This window comes from Meriones unguiculatus, chromosome 3, assembly GCF_030254825.1.
Source record: "Meriones unguiculatus strain TT.TT164.6M chromosome 3, Bangor_MerUng_6.1, whole genome shotgun sequence".
In the NCBI taxonomy this organism is placed as follows: domain Eukaryota; kingdom Metazoa; phylum Chordata; class Mammalia; order Rodentia; family Muridae; genus Meriones; species Meriones unguiculatus.
In genome coordinates, this window is record NC_083351.1 from 160,575,254 (window position 1) to 160,592,448 (window position 17,195).

General features: G+C 41.5%; 1 protein-coding gene across 1 annotated transcript; it reads left to right on the plus strand.

Annotated features, from left to right (window-relative positions):
* Positions 1-527: 527 nt before the first annotated feature.
* LOC132652879 (igE-binding protein-like) lies at positions 528-5,478 on the plus strand. Its single transcript, XM_060378811.1, has 4 exons — positions 528-868; positions 1,214-1,938; positions 4,728-4,757; positions 5,147-5,478. The coding sequence occupies exons 1-4, from the start codon at positions 528-530 to the stop codon at positions 5,476-5,478; spliced, it is 1,428 nt and encodes a 475-aa protein (XP_060234794.1).
* The last annotated feature ends 11,717 nt before the right edge of the window (positions 5,479-17,195 follow it).

A 17,195-nucleotide genomic window follows, 5' to 3' on the forward strand; every position in this document is an offset into this window, starting at 1 on the left:
GGGGCGTCATATGGGGCAATGAGCAAGCAGCCAACCAGCGGAGTACACGCCGCCATAGGGTGTATTTAAGCAGCACCATTCTGGGGTTTGGGGTCTTCCTCCTCTCATTGCTTGACTGCAATAAAGCTTGCTGCAGAAGGATCCTGTTGTCCGTGTGCGTTCTTGCTGGCGAGACGACTACGCAGGTTGCAACAACTGATGCCGAAACCCGGGATGCCAGGCAGCCTTTTATCGCCGGCCCTGAGGAGATCCCCCGCTTGCGGGGAGGATTCAGAACTGCAGCACTAAGGTAAGTTCTGAGAGGTATGTTTGGTCTTGATTTGTCTCATCTTTCACCCCAGTTGGCAGGAGCACTTCTAGCTTTACCGTTTGTGATCGTGGCTCTCATTCTCTTCCTTTTGGTTTCATTTTGTTTTCACAAATATTCATGCTAAAACACCCTATTTCGGTGGGACACAGTTAGACGGACGTAGATAAGCCGCAGTGCCCCTCCCTGTGTCAGTTTCTCTCGTAGATAAGGGAGCAACATGGGAGCTTCACATTCGGTGATCACGGCACTTCAGTCACTTTTAAAACAGCATGAACTAAAGCTTTCAAAAAGAACGTTGGAAGGATTTATTACGGAAATTGATCGCATCGCTCCCTGGTTTGTATGTTCAGGGTCGCTGACGTTTGCTTCCTGGGATAAGCTAGAAGGTGATTTACGGAGGGAGGAAGGAAATGGAAAGCTAAAAGTTGGAACTAGGTCATTGTGGATTTTAGTAAAATCTTGCTTAGAAGATGAGAAATGCCACTCATCTGTGGCAGCTGGCCAAGGGGTGTTAGAGGAACTACAAGACAGCATGTCAGAAACAGAACAGGATAAAAGGTTAGGGGCCCTTAAAGAAAAAGAAAAATACGTCTCTAAGAAAAAAGGCCCTCTGTGGACAGTAAGTCCACAGACAGGATAGACAAGGGAGAGGATGCCCTGGGAGAGAAAGGTGAGAAGGGAAAGAAAAACCCAAAAAAAGAAGCCTCTTTATCCGATAAAAGAATTGGAGTTTGATAGTTCTGAATCTGCGGAGCTGAGTCCCTCTGAGGAAGAGGACTTAAAGGAGGAAGTGGCTCGCTATGAGGAAGAGAGGTACCATCCTGATGAGCAGCCGTTACCACCAAATTGAGAGCAAAAGAAGGGAGGAGCTGGAATTCACGGGGCTTTCCCATTGACCCCTAGTGCTCCTCCACCTTATGTTGAGAGGCACTGTTTAGATTCCTTCTTTTCGAAAAGGGATAAAAAGAAGCTTTTACAGGCCTTCCCTGTATTTGAGGCCGCGGAAGGGGGCCGTGTTCATGCACCGGTAGAATATCCCCTTGTTAAAGAACTTGCTGAATCGGTTAACAAATACGGGGTAGATGCTAACTTTACAATCATGCAGCTTGAAAGACTTGGTAGCGTGGCCATGACTCCAAATGATTGGCAAAATACCATAAAAGCTGCTCTCCCTAGTATGGGACAGTACTTAGATTGGAAAGCCTTGTGGCATGATGCTTCCCAAACTCAGGCAAGGGCCAATGCCCATGCAGAAGACAATCAGCGGCAATGGACCTTTGATTTGCTAACAGGGCAAGGCCAGTTTGTTCATAATCAGACAAATTATGATTGGGGGGCATATGGTCAGATCTCTGCTGCTGCTATTAAAGCATGGAAAGCCCTTTCAAAGAAGGGCGAGGCCGGAGGACACCTGACAAAGATTATACAATGCCCTCAGGAGCCATTCTCAGATTTTGTGGCCAGAATGACAGAAGCAGCAGGTAGAATATTTGGAGATCCGGAGCAAGTTAGGCCAATGATAGAACAGCTGGTATATGAAAATGCTTCCCCAGAATGTAAAACAGTCATTACTCCTAGAAGGAACAAAGGGCTTACAGATTGGATAAAGATCTGCCAAGGACTCGGAGGTCCACTTACCAATGCTGGCCTTGCAGCGGCTATACTACAGAGCAAGAGCCGCTCAAGTCCCGAAGGCAATAAAACCTGCTATAGTTGTGGCAAACCAGGCCATTTGAAGCGAGATTGCCATGCTACTGCACAAAAGAAGTTCCAGGATTGTGCCCCAAATGTAGGAAGGGTAATCACTGGGCCAATGAATGTCGTTCAGTTAGAGATATTCAGGGAAAACTTATTCAGCATGAAACCCCCCTAATGAGAGGAATGAGAATATTCCAAAAAACGGGTCTCAGGACCCCAAAAGATATGGGACACAAGCAGGCAACAGGAGGGTCTATCCATCTGTAGAGCAACAAGAGGATCAGCAGGATTGGACCTCCGTTCCACCTCCCAGTTCTTATTGATGCCCCAATTAGGTGTTCAGCCCATTCCAGTTGAGTTTGAGGGCCCTCTGCCCAAGGGAAGTGTTGGCCTGATACTCAGACGCTCCTCTCTTACCCTAAAGGGGCTTATTATCCATCCTGGAATAATAGATCAAGATTATACTTGAAGGCTTCGAGTTCTTTGTTCTTGTCCGCAAGGAGTATTTTTCATTTCCCCTGGAGATAGGATTGCCCAGTTAGTTCTCCTTCCAAGCTTGCAGGATGTTTTCCCATCCACAGGAATGACAAGGGGCAACAAAGGGTTCGGTTCTTCAGGAACTGACTTTGCTCACTTGGTGGTTGATTTAAAAACTAGACCCACCTTACAATTACAGATAGAAGGGAAACTTTTCACTGGCATTTTAGATACTGGGGCTGACCGGAGCATTATCTCCTCAAATTGGTGGCCTAAGGCGTGACCTGTTACACAATCATCTCATTCCTTACAAGGGTTAGGATATGAAGCCAGCCCCGCAGTCAGCTCACGCCCATTGACCTGGCAAGTACCAGAGGGTCAGACAGGAAGTTTCATACCTTATGTACTTCCTCTCCCCGTTAATCTCTGGGGAAGAGACATATTGCAAGACTTGGGATTGGCATTGACCAATGAGTACTCTCAACAAGCTGTTGATATCATGAAAAGGATGGGTTATAAGGAAGGAAAAGGCCTTGGTAAACAGGAACAAGGGAGATTACACCCGATTTCACAGGAAAATAATACAGAGAAACAAGGCCTGGGTTTTCATTAGCTGCCATTGAGGGTTCCATGCCCATATCTTGGCTCACAGAGGAGGCCGTATGGGTTCCTCAATGGCCCCTTTCCTCTGAAAAGCTGGAAGCCGCTACAAGGCTGGTTAAAGAACAGGTACAGCTTGGTCATTTGGAACCATCTACTTCCCCCTGGAACACACCTATTTTTGTTATTAAAAAGAAGTCTGGAAAATGGAGACTTCTTCATGATTTAAGGGCCATTAATGCACAGATGCGGCTCTTTGGCTCTGTTCAGTGAGGCCTACCTTTACTTTCTGCTTTGCCTAAACAATGGAGAGTCATAATTATAGATATCAAGGATTGCTTTTTCTCCATTCCTCTGTGCCCACGAGACAGACAGAGATTTGCCTTTACTCTACCTGCTGTTAATCACCATGAGCCAGACAAAAGTTATCAATGGAGAGTTTTACCTCAAGGCATGGCCAATAGCCCCACCATGTGTCAGCTGTATGTTCAAATGGCCCTTGAACTGGTTAGAAAACAATTTTCTTCTTTACTGTTGATCCATTATGTGGATGACATTCTTTTGTGCCATAAAGAGTTAGCTGTCTTGCAGACTGCATATCCTCTACTGCAAAAAACCTTAAGGCAATGGGGCTTACATATTGCTACTGAAAAGGTCCAAATTTCAGAAGTAGGTTCCTTTCTAGGGACTGTTATTTATCCGGAAAGAATAGTTCCTCAGAAAATAGAGATTTGCAGGGACCATTTGCATACCTTAAATGATTTTCAAAAATTATTGGGTGATATAAATTGGTTGAGGCCGTTTCTAAAAATTCCTTCTGCTGAATTAAAACCCCTGTTCGATGTTTTAGAGGGGGATGCTCATATTTTTTCACCCAGAACTTTTAACACTGGCGGCAAGCCGCGCTTTGAAATTAGTAGAAGAAGCCTTACAAGATGCCCAGCTGAAATGCATAGATGAAACCAAAGCCTTTGAGCTATGTGTCTTTAAAACCAAAGGTTTACCAACTGCTGTGCTATGGCAAGACGGACCCTTGCTGTGGGTTCATCCCAATGCCTCCCCTGCAAGAATCATTGAATGGTATCCAGATGCAGTTGCTCAACTTGCCCTTTGTGGTTTAAAAGCAGCCACCACTCACTTTGGAAGAGAACCTAAGGCTTTGATAGTGCCTTATACTGCCCACCAAGTCCAAATTTTATCTGCTACTTCAGATGTTTGGGCAGTGCTAGTCACCTCCTTTGGTGGTTTGATAGATAATCATTATCCTAAACATCCCATCTTACAATTTGCTTTGACGCAAGCAGTTGTGTTCCCACGCATCACCTCTTCGGGATGGGTTAGTAGTGTATACTGATGGATCAAAGACAGGTGTGGGAGCCTATGTGGTTAATAACAAGGTTGTTTCTAAACAATATCATGAAACCTCGCCCCAAATTGTAGAATGTCTAGTGGTATTAGAAGTTTTGGAGAAATTTTTGGGTCCTTTAAATATTGTTTCGGATTCCTGTTACGTGGTTAATGCAACAAAGATTTTGGAGGCTGCTGGGTTAATTAAGGCATCTAGTAAACTTGCAAAAATTTTTCAAAAGATTCATTCTGCCTTGATTAATAGAAGATCCCCTGTTTTTATTACGCATATTAGAGCCCACTCGGGCCTGCCGGGGCCTATGTCCCATGGGAATGATTTGGCATATCGAGCCACAAAATTAATTGGGTTCGCCCTCTTATCAAAACTGGAAATGGCTAAGGAGTTACATAAAAGGTTTCATGTCACAGCTGAGACGCTGCGTCGTCGATTTGACATAACTAGAAAAGAAGCTAGAAATATAGTAACCCAATGTCAAAATTGTTGTCAATTCTTACCTGTGCCTCATGTTGGAATTAATTCTAGGGGAATCCGTCCATTACAAATTTGGCAAATGGATGTTACTCACATCCCATCATTTGGTAAATTACAATATTTGCATGTTTCTATTGATACCTGTCCTGGAATTATTTTTGCTTCCCCATTAACTGGGGAGAAAGCAGTTTATGTCATTCAGCATTGCCTTGAGGCATGGAGTGCCTGGGGAAAGCCTAAAATCCTTAAAACTGATAATGGACCAGCTTATACTTCCCAAAAATTTGGACAATTCTGTCGCCAGATGGGGGTGACCCATCTGACAGGTCTCCCATATAACCCTCAGGGACAAGGCATCATAGAACGAGCTCATCGCACTCTCAAATCTTATTTATTAAAACAGAAAGGGGGAGTTGAGGAGGCTCTGTCCTTAGTCCCACGAGTGACTATCTCCATAGCCCTTTTCACTCTTAATTTTCTAAATTTGGACAGTCAGGGCTGCATGGCGGCTGACCGTCATTACTCAGAGCCTGAGGCCAAAAGAAATGGTTAAATGGAAAGATGTTTTGTCCGGACAATGGAGAGGCCCGGATCCTATTTTAATAAGATCCAGGGGAGCTGTTTGTATTTTTCCACAGGATGAAGACAATCCATTCTGGCTGCCTGAGCGATTGACGTGTCGCCTTATAATATCTGAGAATGACACTTCAACAACTGCATCTACAGAAGATCTTGACCCATGCCTGGATCCTCCTAATTTGGGTTCCTAGTATTCTGGGGGAACAACCATTTTGTCTGCCTTCCCAAAACCTATGCCGGTTAGGCACAATTCATTAGTCTTTCCCAAAATTTTTACATCCAACAAGACCTTGGGTTTACCTTATTTGCCTTATGATGGGACTCAAGCGCCATTGGGGGAAAGTCATATGTTCCCTGAAGTTGGCTCGCTTTGTTTTCAACTTGATGATGACGAGGGGAATTGCATTCAACTTGGTAATAGAGCCCTGGGATCATTTGACCATAACCAACAGGGTGATGTAAATATCACTCAGAGGGAACGAAGCTCCAATGAAAATATTACTGATGTTTATTGGACCTTTTGGCAAAAGGTCACTTGGATAAATGGTACCTTTTTAACACCAAATCTTACGGATAGAGATAGGCCTTCACAACCTAGGGTGGCCCCCTCTTGTTTGTGGGAGGATGGAAGCGTTATTCCACCTTGGTCTGAATGTCAGTCACGCATCACTCGCTGGGCTGATAAGAGCAAAACCTTTTCCTTCTCCCCTAATATGATGGTGGACCCAACGAATGGATGGGTCATGAAACAAGGGCTTTTTATACAAGATCAAAGAATGGACCCCTTTCATAAGTGGCTACTTTGTGGGATAAACGGAAGCTGCACGGATCTTAACCCCCTGGGATTTATCCATGGAGGCGCAGTGGGTGTGGCAACGTTTACAATCACTGCGGTGTATACTGAAATAGGAGCAGCTGGTGAAAAAAAGACAACGGTTAATGAAACCGACCAAGTCGTTGCTTGGAATAATACTCTTGTTAATTCAACAAATTTCCCACCTAGCCCTGTTTGTGTTTATCCCCCTTTTCTGCTCATACTTTCCAATGCCTCCTTTACTAATTGCAGCAATGAAACTTGCTGGATGTCCCAATGCTGGGATGCAAAGCGCTTTTCTCGTGCTTTGGTTGCTAGAGTGCCACAGTGGATTTCGGTCCCTGTGGAAACCCCATCTACATTATCTTTATTTAGGCAAAAGAGAGATTTTGGTGTAACCGCAGCTGTTGTAACAGCTATATTTATTAGTGCAGGTGCCGCAACTGTGTCTGGATTGGCCATGGCAAATTCTGTACAAACAAGTACTACTATAAATCAGTTATCAGCTGCTGTAGTGGAAGCGATGAGTTTATATTCATCTGCGAGTGCCCAATTAAAGGGTGGCCTTATGATTCTTAATCAACGCCTGGATCTAGTGGAAGAAAGATTAGATATCCTGTTCCACCTGGCGCAGTTAGGATGTGAAAGAAAGATGGGAGCGCTGTGTATTACCAGCGTACAATATGAAAATTTCACTCGAGCAGCTTATCTGTCCAGAAAATTGTCCTTTTATCTTGTAGGAAACTGGTCAGAAGGGTTTGAGGAAACGCTTGAAGCATTGAGAGCAGCAGTAGTGACGATAAATAGCACCAGAGTAGACCTGTCATTGATGAATGGACTATCATCTTGGATTTTCTCAGCATTTTCCTTCTTTAAGGAATGGGTGGGGGTAGGGTTGTTTGGTGCCACCCTATGTTGTGGCTTAGTGGTTCTGCTCTGCTTGGTCTGTAAGCTCAAAGCTCAACAACAACGTAACAAGGTCGTGATCACGCAAGCACTTGTGGCCTTGGAGCAAGGATCATCTCCCGAAATTTGGTTATCCATGTTAAAAAATTAAAACAGACTGTGACACTCAGTCGATGCACCTCAGGGGTTTTACCCATTGCACTGAGTCGATGAATGATCCAAGTCACAATGTTGCCTTTGCCTAAGCGGCTGCGGTACCAAGATAGGAGGATGACAGCCCTTGCACTCCCTGGAATTTTATTCCATTGCACGGGAATGGGTGTCACCTCCAGTTTTAATCTTCTCCCTTAGCCCCTGCACCCAGAGGACTTGTCTCCATTGCACCTGGTGGGGTAAGGGAGTAATCTAAAGCTCTTGATCGCTTACTCCCCAAAGAAGGAGTTTGCTTGATCGAGCTTAGGGCTTTCTTGTGCCACGCTTACAAGGCTTTGAGGCAGTTTTCATTTATTAAAACAAAAAGGGGGAGATGTGGAGAGCCGAGAGAATGCAATCGCCATTACGAGATGGCGCCGACATCTGGCCTCGGCCCTAGTGAACAAGTAATAGAGCACATGTGCAAGTTGTGAAAGCGCGCCAAGTCACTGCCCAGCCCGGGGCGTCATATGGGGCAATGAGCAAGCAGCCAACCAGCGGAGTACACGCCGCCATAGGGTGTATTTAAGCAGCACCATTCTGGGGTTTGGGGTCTTCCTCCTCTCATCGCTTGACTGCAATAAAGCTTGCTGCAGAAGGATCCTGTTGTCCCTGTGCATTCTTGCTGGCGAGACAACTATGCGGGTTGCAACACCCACTCTCAACAAAAGACAGGTCAACAAAACAGAAATTAAAGAAAGAAACAATGACTCTAACAGAGGTCATGATTCAAATGGACCTAAAAGATATCTAAAGAAACTTTCATCCAAAGACAAAAGAATTTACCTTCTTCTTCATGGAACCTTCTCCAAAATAGACCATATAGTTGGTCACAAAACAAGTCTCAACACATACAAAAATATTGAAATAATACCTTGTATCCTATCTGACCATCATGGACTAATGCTATCTCAACTACAAAAGAAATAACAAAAAGCCTACACACACATGGAAACTGATCAACTTTCTGTTAAATGACAGCTGGTCAGGGAAGAAATAAAGAAAGAAATTAAAGTCTTCCTAGAATTCTATGACAATGAAGGCACAACATGCCCAAACTTATGGGATGCAGTGAAAGCAGTGCTAAGGGGAAAGTTCATAGCACTAAGTGCCTTCAAGAAAAAATTCGAAATATCTCATGCAAACAACTTAAAGGCTCACCTAAAAAGCCCTAGGAAAAAAAGAAGCAGACACACCGAAAAAGTAGACAGCTGGAAATAATCAAACTCAGGGCTGAAATCAATCAATTAGAAACAAATAAAACAATTCAAAGAATCAATGAAACCAAGAGCTGGTTCTTTGAGAAAATCATCAAGATAGACAAACCCTTAGCCAAACTAATTAAAAGGCAAAGAGACACTATCCAAATCAACAAATTCAGAAACAAAAAGCGGGACATAACCACAGACACTGAAGTAATTCAAATAATCATTAGTTCTGACTTCAAAAGCCTTTACGCCACAAAATTTGAAACTCTAAATGAAATGGACAATTATCTTGACATATTACACTTACCAAAGTTGAATCAAGACCAGGTAAATCAATTAAATAGTCCTATATCCCCTAAGGAAATAGAAGTGGTCATCAAAAGTCTCCCATGCAAAAAAGGCCCAGAGCCAGATGGTTTCAGCCCAGAATTTTACCAGACCTTGAAAGAAGAGGTAACACCAATACTCTTCAAACTATTCCACAAAATAGAAACAGAAGGAACACTACCAAACTCATTCTATGAAGATGCAGTCACCATGGTATCTAAACTTCACAAAGACCCAACAAAGAAAGAGAATTTCAGGTCAATCTCCCTTGTGAACATTGGTGCAAAAACACTCAACAAAATACTTGCAAACCGAATACAAGAACACATCAAAGATATCATCCACTATGACGAAGTAGGCTTCATCCCAGGCATGCAAGGGAGGTTCAATATCTAAAAATCCATTAATGTGATCCACCATATAAACAAACCAAAGGAGAAAACCCACATGATCATCTCCTTAGATGCTGAAAGCACATTTGACAAAAATCTAACATCCATTTATGTTTAAAGTATTGGAGAGATCAAGGATATAAGGCACATACCTAAACATAGTAAAGGCAATATAGAGCAAGCCTATAGCCAACATCAATCTAAACGGAGAGAAACTCAAATCAATCTCACCAAAATAAGGCAAGGCAAGGCTGCCCACTCTCTCATACCTCTTCAACATAGTTCTTGAAGACCTAGCTAGAACAATAAGACAATTAAATGAGATGAAGGGGATACAAATTGGAGAGGAAGATGTCAAAGTATCACTATTTGCAGATTATATGATAGTATACCTGAATGACCTCTAAAATTCTACCAGAAAACTCCTTCAGCCGATAAACACCGTCAGATAAGTGGCTGGATACAAAATTAACACAAAAAAATCAGTAGCCCTCCTGTATACAAAAGACAAAAAGGCTGAGAATGAAATTAGGGAAACAACACCCTTCACAATAGCCACAAATGACATAAAGTACCTTGGTGTGATCCTAGGAAATTCAAATATTTGTATTAAAAGAATTTCCCTTCTCAGAAGAAAGAATTAGAAGAAGATATCAGAAAATGGAAAGATCTCCCATGCTCATGTCTTTGCAGGATTAACATAGTAAAAATGGCCATCTTACCAAAAGCAATCTGCAGATTCAATGCAATTCCCATCAAAATACCAACTCAATTCTCTATAGACCTTGAAAGAACAATTCTCAACTTCATGTGGAATAACAAAAAACCCAGAATTGCCAAAACAATCCTCTATAATAAAAGATCTTCTGGAAACATCTCCATCCTGATCTAAAGCTGTACTATAGAACAACAGTAATAAAAACTGCATGATACTGGCATAAAAACAGACTGGTGGATCAATGGAACCGAATAGAAGACCCAGAAATAAACCCACACACATATGGACACCTGATCTTTGACAAAGATGCCAAAACCATACAATGGAAAATAGATAGCATCTTCAACAAATGGTGCTGGTCTAACTGGATGTCTATATGTAGAAAAATGCAAATAGATCTATACTTATCACCCTGCACAAAACTAAAGTCCAAGTGGCTCAAAGACCTCAACATAAAACCCGACACATTCAATAGGTCGAAGAAAAAGTAGGGAATACCCTAGAACTCATTGGTACAGGAGACACTTTCCTGAACAGAACACCAACAGCACAGGCTCTAAGATCAACAATCAGTAGTTGGGACCCCATGAAACTGAAAAGCTTCTGTAAAGCAAAGTACACAGTCATCAAAACAAAACAACTGCCTACAGATTGGGAAAGAATCTTCACTAACCCTGTATCTGACAGAGGGCTAATATCCAGTATGTATAAAGAACTAAAGAAGCTGAAAAGCAGTAAACCAAGTAATCCACTTAAAAAATGGGGTACAGAGCTAAACAGAGAATTCTCTGTAGAGGAATACCGAATGGCAGAGAAGCACTTAAAGAAATGCTCAACCTCACTAGCCATTAGGGAAATGCAAATCAAAACAACCCTGAGATTTCACCTTACACCCATGAGAATGGCCAAGATGAAAAACTCAAGTGACAACACATGCTGGAGTGGTTGTGGAGAAAGGGGAACCCTCCTCCACTGCTGGTGGGAATGTAAACTTGTACAACCACTCTGGAAAGCTATCTGGCGCTTTCTCAGACAACTAGGAATAGTGCTTCCTCAAGATCCAGCCATACCACTTCTAGGCATATATCCAAAAGAGGCTCAAGTACACAATAAGAACATTTGCTCAACCATGTTTGTATCAGCCTTATTTGTAATAGCCAGAAGAAGCTGGAAAGAGCCCAGATGCCCCTCAACCGAAGAGTGGATGCAGAAATTGTGGTACATCTACACAATGGATTATTACTCTGTAATGAAAAATAAGGAAATCATGCAATTTGCAGGTAAATGGTGGGACCTGGAAAGAATCATCATGAGTGAGCTATCCCAGAAGCAGAAAGACACACATGGTATATACTCACTCATATAGGCTTATAGGATAAACCTAAAATCTAAAGAAACCAATCAATAGAGAGGACCCTGACTAAAACGCTCAATCCCCATCCCGAAAGGCGAAGAGAATGGACATCAGAAGAAGAAGAAAGCAGGAAACAACCTAGGAATGTGCCACAGAGGGCCTCTGAAAGGCTCTGCCCTGCAGACTATCAAAGCAGACGCTGAGACTTTATGGCCAACTGTTGCGCAGAGTGCATGGAATCTTATGTAAGAAGTGGGATATAGTAGGTTATGGAGAGGACAGGAACCTCACAAGGAGAGCAACAGAACTAAAAGATTTCAACACAGGGGTCTTCCCAGAGACTCATACTCCAACCAAACACCAGGCATGGGGATAACCTAGAACCCCTATGCAGATGTAATCCATGGCAGTTTAGTGTCTAAGTGGGTTACATAGTAATGGGAAGAGGGATAGTCTCCTACACAATCTGATAGGCCTGCTCTTTGATCACCTCCCCCTGAGTGGAGAGCAGTTTTACCAGACCACAGAAGATGACAATGCAGCTACTCTGGATGTGATCTGATAGACTAAGATCAGATGGAAGGAGAGGAGGACCTCTCCTACCAGTGGACTTGGGGAGGAGCATGCATGAAGAAGGAGGAGGGAGGGTGCGATCGGAAGGGGAGGAGGGAGGGGCTTATTTAGGGATACAAATTGAATAAAATGTAAAATAATAATAATAATAATAATAATAATAATAATAATGAAATAAAAGAAATGATCAATGTCATTAGTCATCAAGGAAATGCAAAACAAAACAACCCTGAGATTTCACCTTACAAGCATCAGAATAGCCAAGACCAAAACCTCAAGTGACAACACATGCTGGAGAGGTTGTGGAGAAAGGGAAACCCTCCTCCACTGCTAGTGGGAATGTAAACTGGTACAACCACTCTGGAAATCAATCTGGAGTTTTCTCAGACAACAAGAAATAGCACTTCCTCAAGATCCAGCTATACCATTCCTAGGCATATATCCAAAAGAGGCTCAAGTACACAATAAAGACATTTTCTCAGCCATGTTTGTAGCAGCTTTATTTGTAATAGCCAGAAGCTGGAAACAATCCAGATGCCCCTCAACTGAGGAATGGATACAGAAATTGTGGTACATCTATACAATGGAATATTACTCAGCAATAAAAAACAAGGAAATCATGAAATTTGCAGGTAAATGGTGGGAATTGCAAAAGATCATCCTGAGTGAGGTATACCAGAAGCAGAAAGACACACATGGAATATACTCACTCATATAGGCATAATATATAGGATAAACCTACTAAAATCTGTACACCCAAAGAAACTTATCAAGAGGAAGGACTCTGGCTAAAACGCTCAATCCTTATCCAGAAAGGAAATGAGGATGGACATCAGAAAATGGAGAAAACAGGGAACAATTCAGGAGCCTGCCACAAAGGGCCTCTGAAAGGCTCTACCTTACAGGGTATCAAAGCAGATGCTGAGACTTATGGCCAACGTTTGGGCAGAGTGCAGGGGAATCTTAGGAAAAAATTGGGAAATAGTAAGATCTGAAGAGGACAGGAGCTCCACAAGGAGAGCAACAGAACCAAAAAAATCTAAGCACAGGGGTCTTTCCTGAGACTGATACTCCAACCAAGTACCAAGCATGGAGATAACCTAGAACCGCTGCACAGATGTAGCCCATGGCAGTTCTGTGTCCAAGTGAGTTCTGTAGTAATGGGAACAGGGACTGTCTCTGACATGAACTGATTGTTCTGCTCTTTGATCACCTGAGTGGGGAGCAGCCTTACCAGGCCACAGAGGAAGACAATGCAGCCACTCCTGATGAGACCTAATAGACTAGGCTCAGAAGGAAGGAAAAGAAGACCTCCCCTATCAGTGGACTTGGGGAGGGGCATATGCAGAGAAGGGAGGGATTGGGAGGGGAGGAAGGAAGGAGCTACGGGGGGGATACAAAGTGAATAAATTGTAATTAATACAATTTTTTTTAAAATATTGGGAAAAAAAGAAAAATGATTGGGGTGCAGCTCAGTTTTCAGCAATAGTTGCTAACCAAGCCTGACATCCTGGATATGATTCACCATCAGATAAACTTAAATATATTTTTGTTACATGAAAAAATATCAAAAACTGAAATGCTATACTAAAATGATATCTAAATAGGCTGACTACTTATAGAACCAATTCATGTGATACATGGATTTTTCAAAGGTTTTATGAACAGTTTGTGAAGTATGGCCAATCTTAGTAATTAGAATGGTGGATAACTTGTGAGTTACAACCACACATTTCAAGAAAGTTAAAAGTTGTGGCACAGAACACTGTCTCTCTATGTAAACAGACCACACTTAAGAGGACGCCCCATTCCCAGTAGTAGATAGTCCACACAAAATAAACTCAATAGTATTTTTGGAGATTTTCCCCTCATATTGGATTGGCCTTCTGCTTGTCTATTATGGTTTCTGATTTTGTGTTTTCTGGAATTTTTTGACTGTGTGTGTATATACATGGGCGTATGTGTTTATGATTTTATTTTTCTTGTGGTGTATATTTTTTTGTAAAAATTTGTGTGTTTGTTTTCTAAAAAGAGAGAAAGAAGGCATGGAGATAGCTGGGTATAAAGGTAGGGATGATCTATAGGGAGATGAAAGAAGATAATGTATTGTATAAAATTTTTATCTTCAATAAAAATGCAGCTGCGATTAAATAGAGTTCTCAAAAATAAAACGAATACTAACTGCTGAAAAATATCTTAAAATTTTCAATATCCCTAGATATGAGGAAACTGTGAATTAAAAATACACTGAAATTTCATCTTACACTAACAGGATGGCTAAGATAAAAAAAATGTTGATAAAGGTTGGTGTGGATGTGGCAGAAAAGGAACGAACACCTGTATACTGTGTTCCTATTTCTGAAAACACCACATATTTCAATCACAGAACACAGAGAAACAGAGAAATCAGGTTGGCACTGACCTGTGAACCCCATGAGCTACAATAACAACCACAACCTGACAGATATACCCAATGATGCAATAGTAGCACAGATGCCAGGAGGTTACCCAATCATTTTATGACTGGATTTGAGGCTTGTTACACAATATAAAGCTGTACTGGCACCATTATTAGACCAAACACCTGCAGTTAGACAAATCATAGATCCTAGCAGAGAATATTAGTCTGCTAAATGGACATAGTAGTAAACCATTTTGTATTTATTTACCAGTATACTCCCAGGTTAAGGAATCTTCTCAGACAAGCTTCTGATTACAAAAGATAATCAATAACGAGAGCTACAACTGGCCAAGGTACAGAGAACAAGAGACCACAGAATGTACAGCCCTGAACGGAACACATGTACTGATTCTTCCCAGTAAAGGCTCAGGATCATGGTGGAGGAGAAAGAACATAAGAGCAGTAGGTAACTACAAAGAAAGAATGTCTTATGGATACAGCAGGAAAGTTGCACATATGAACTCAGAGAAGTTGTGATTCAACATACAAGATTTGTATGTTTCAAAACCAGACCAAATCCTAGCACAGTGACAGTTTGGGGCATGAAAGTCCACCTGTAAGCAAAGAACTGTGGGTAGCTCTTAAGTACTGGAAGGGAAAGGGTCAGTTTCCCCTAGAGCCCGTGAGAATTCATTCATGCTCTAGTAGACGGCCATGAACCTAAGAAAATTTGTGTAGCACATGGCCTTGATAAAGATGGGAACACAGAAAGTTGGAAGGGAAGGACAGAGACAGATCTTGCAATATTTGGGGGAGGGAGACATACTGTGATCAAAATGTTTCAAAATTTTCAAAGAACTAATAAAAACAAACAAACCAATATAGACAGTTCTATATTTATTTTAAAAATAACTTTCCTTGAGTAACAAATACTGTGCTCTCCTAAGACAGGTAGTGAATATCTTGCAAACAAATTAGATTTGACAGGTTCTTTCTTAAAGTATTTGGTCTCAGGAAAAGTAAATCAGGTATTAAAATTCTTGCCAACATGGACATGCTTATATGATATAAGCTTTTTAATTTTTCTTTTCAGTTTCAACAAACTAGGTAACATCTGTGATAATGAGTGTCACAGTCATTACACATGCTATTAGGAACCTAAGCACAACTGGGGCGTAAGCACTGAAATTACTGTAGATAAAGGCTGCCACTGTAGTTTCTTCATTGCTCATGGCAAACTATCCACATGGTCACCTCATCAAGGAGATTTACTGGCTGATCATGACAAGCTATCCAGATAATCACCCCATCCAGGGGATTTACTGGCTGATCATGGTGGATTCTCAATAACACCATAACATTCCCTTTCTATCTGAAAAAAAAAATAAAGAACACTTTAACAGGAAAGGAAATTAATTTGACAGTACACCAAACCAATTTAAAAAATTAAAAGTACTCAACAGGTGATTAAAAATGAATGTGATAGCAAATTAATGGTTGTAGATTTTCTTCCAGTAATCAGGACTTTGCTAGTGCTTTGTAGTTAGCTAGGTTTTCAGTCCAGGCATAGTTTTCCTCTTGTTATCCATATGCCCCCAGGTGAATATTATTTTACCCTTCATCAAAGAAAGGTCTCCTGACAATTTTTAGAGAGCACTACAGAAAACCACACCAATTAAATTGCAGAGTTGTGGAACACACTCCTGGTGAAACATTTACAAAATAATACTGCATGGAAAGCTCAGGAAACATTGTAGAAAAGGGAGCAGAAAGATTGTAAGAGCCAGAGGATCATGGAGTTTTCTGTGAGGCTGTGTCTGCTAGGAATGTCAGAAGCTAAGCACCCCCCAAAGTCTCAACAGCATGACTGCCCTAACAAGAGATGCAAAAGGAGGACAACAACAAACATGCCAAACTGGATGGAGAAAAGCCGACAATCCTCATCCCTACATAAAGAACTATAGGCAAACAAGACAGCTGGGAGTTAGACAAGATGCCCTTCTCAGGAAAGAGCACACCAATTGGTTGTTCAGTGCCAAAAACTCAGTAACATTATATGAGTAACATTATATGGCCTGAATAGATTCCATTTAATATGTGTGCACAAATACATTAATGCATGCAATAAGAATTGTTGAAAAAAATGATGCCATGTTTGAAGGAGAGCTGGGCTGAACATATGGGAGGGTTTCGACAATAAAAATGTAAAAATATCACAGCCTTGTCATCCAAATGATGAAGTTTTGATTTCATCTCCATGTATTCATTAGTTTAAAGTTGGAATCTTCTGATGGGGAAATATTTTCTAAAGTGAAAATGGGATAGCAGGAGGTAACACAACTTTTTTTTTCTACAGGGAAAATGATAATGAGTAATTTTAAGTCCAGTAAATGGAACAATAGAAACGAAATTTGAGAATGGTTGTAAGGTCCATTGTTGGAGATTCACAAAAAAGTTTTATATTTCCTAAATTGATGGGAAATACCCCTTAGAAAATCCAAAATTCTTTCACAATGAAAGCCCTGAAGAAACTCTGATTTAAAGGAATATAAAAAGAATATATATGTGTGTGTGTGTGTGTGTGTGTGTGTGTAGCTTACATATGCTAAACAATTGAGACACAAGTATTACCACTGAGATCAGGCATAAGACACAGGCCAACTTGTCCATGTGTAGTTAATATAGTCTCCTAAAAATCTTAGGTAGATAAAAGATACTAGCTCATGGGGTCTACAGAGACTGATGCACGAATGGAGGACCATGCAAGAAGAGGAACTAGACCCCCTGCTCAGATGTGGCAGATTGG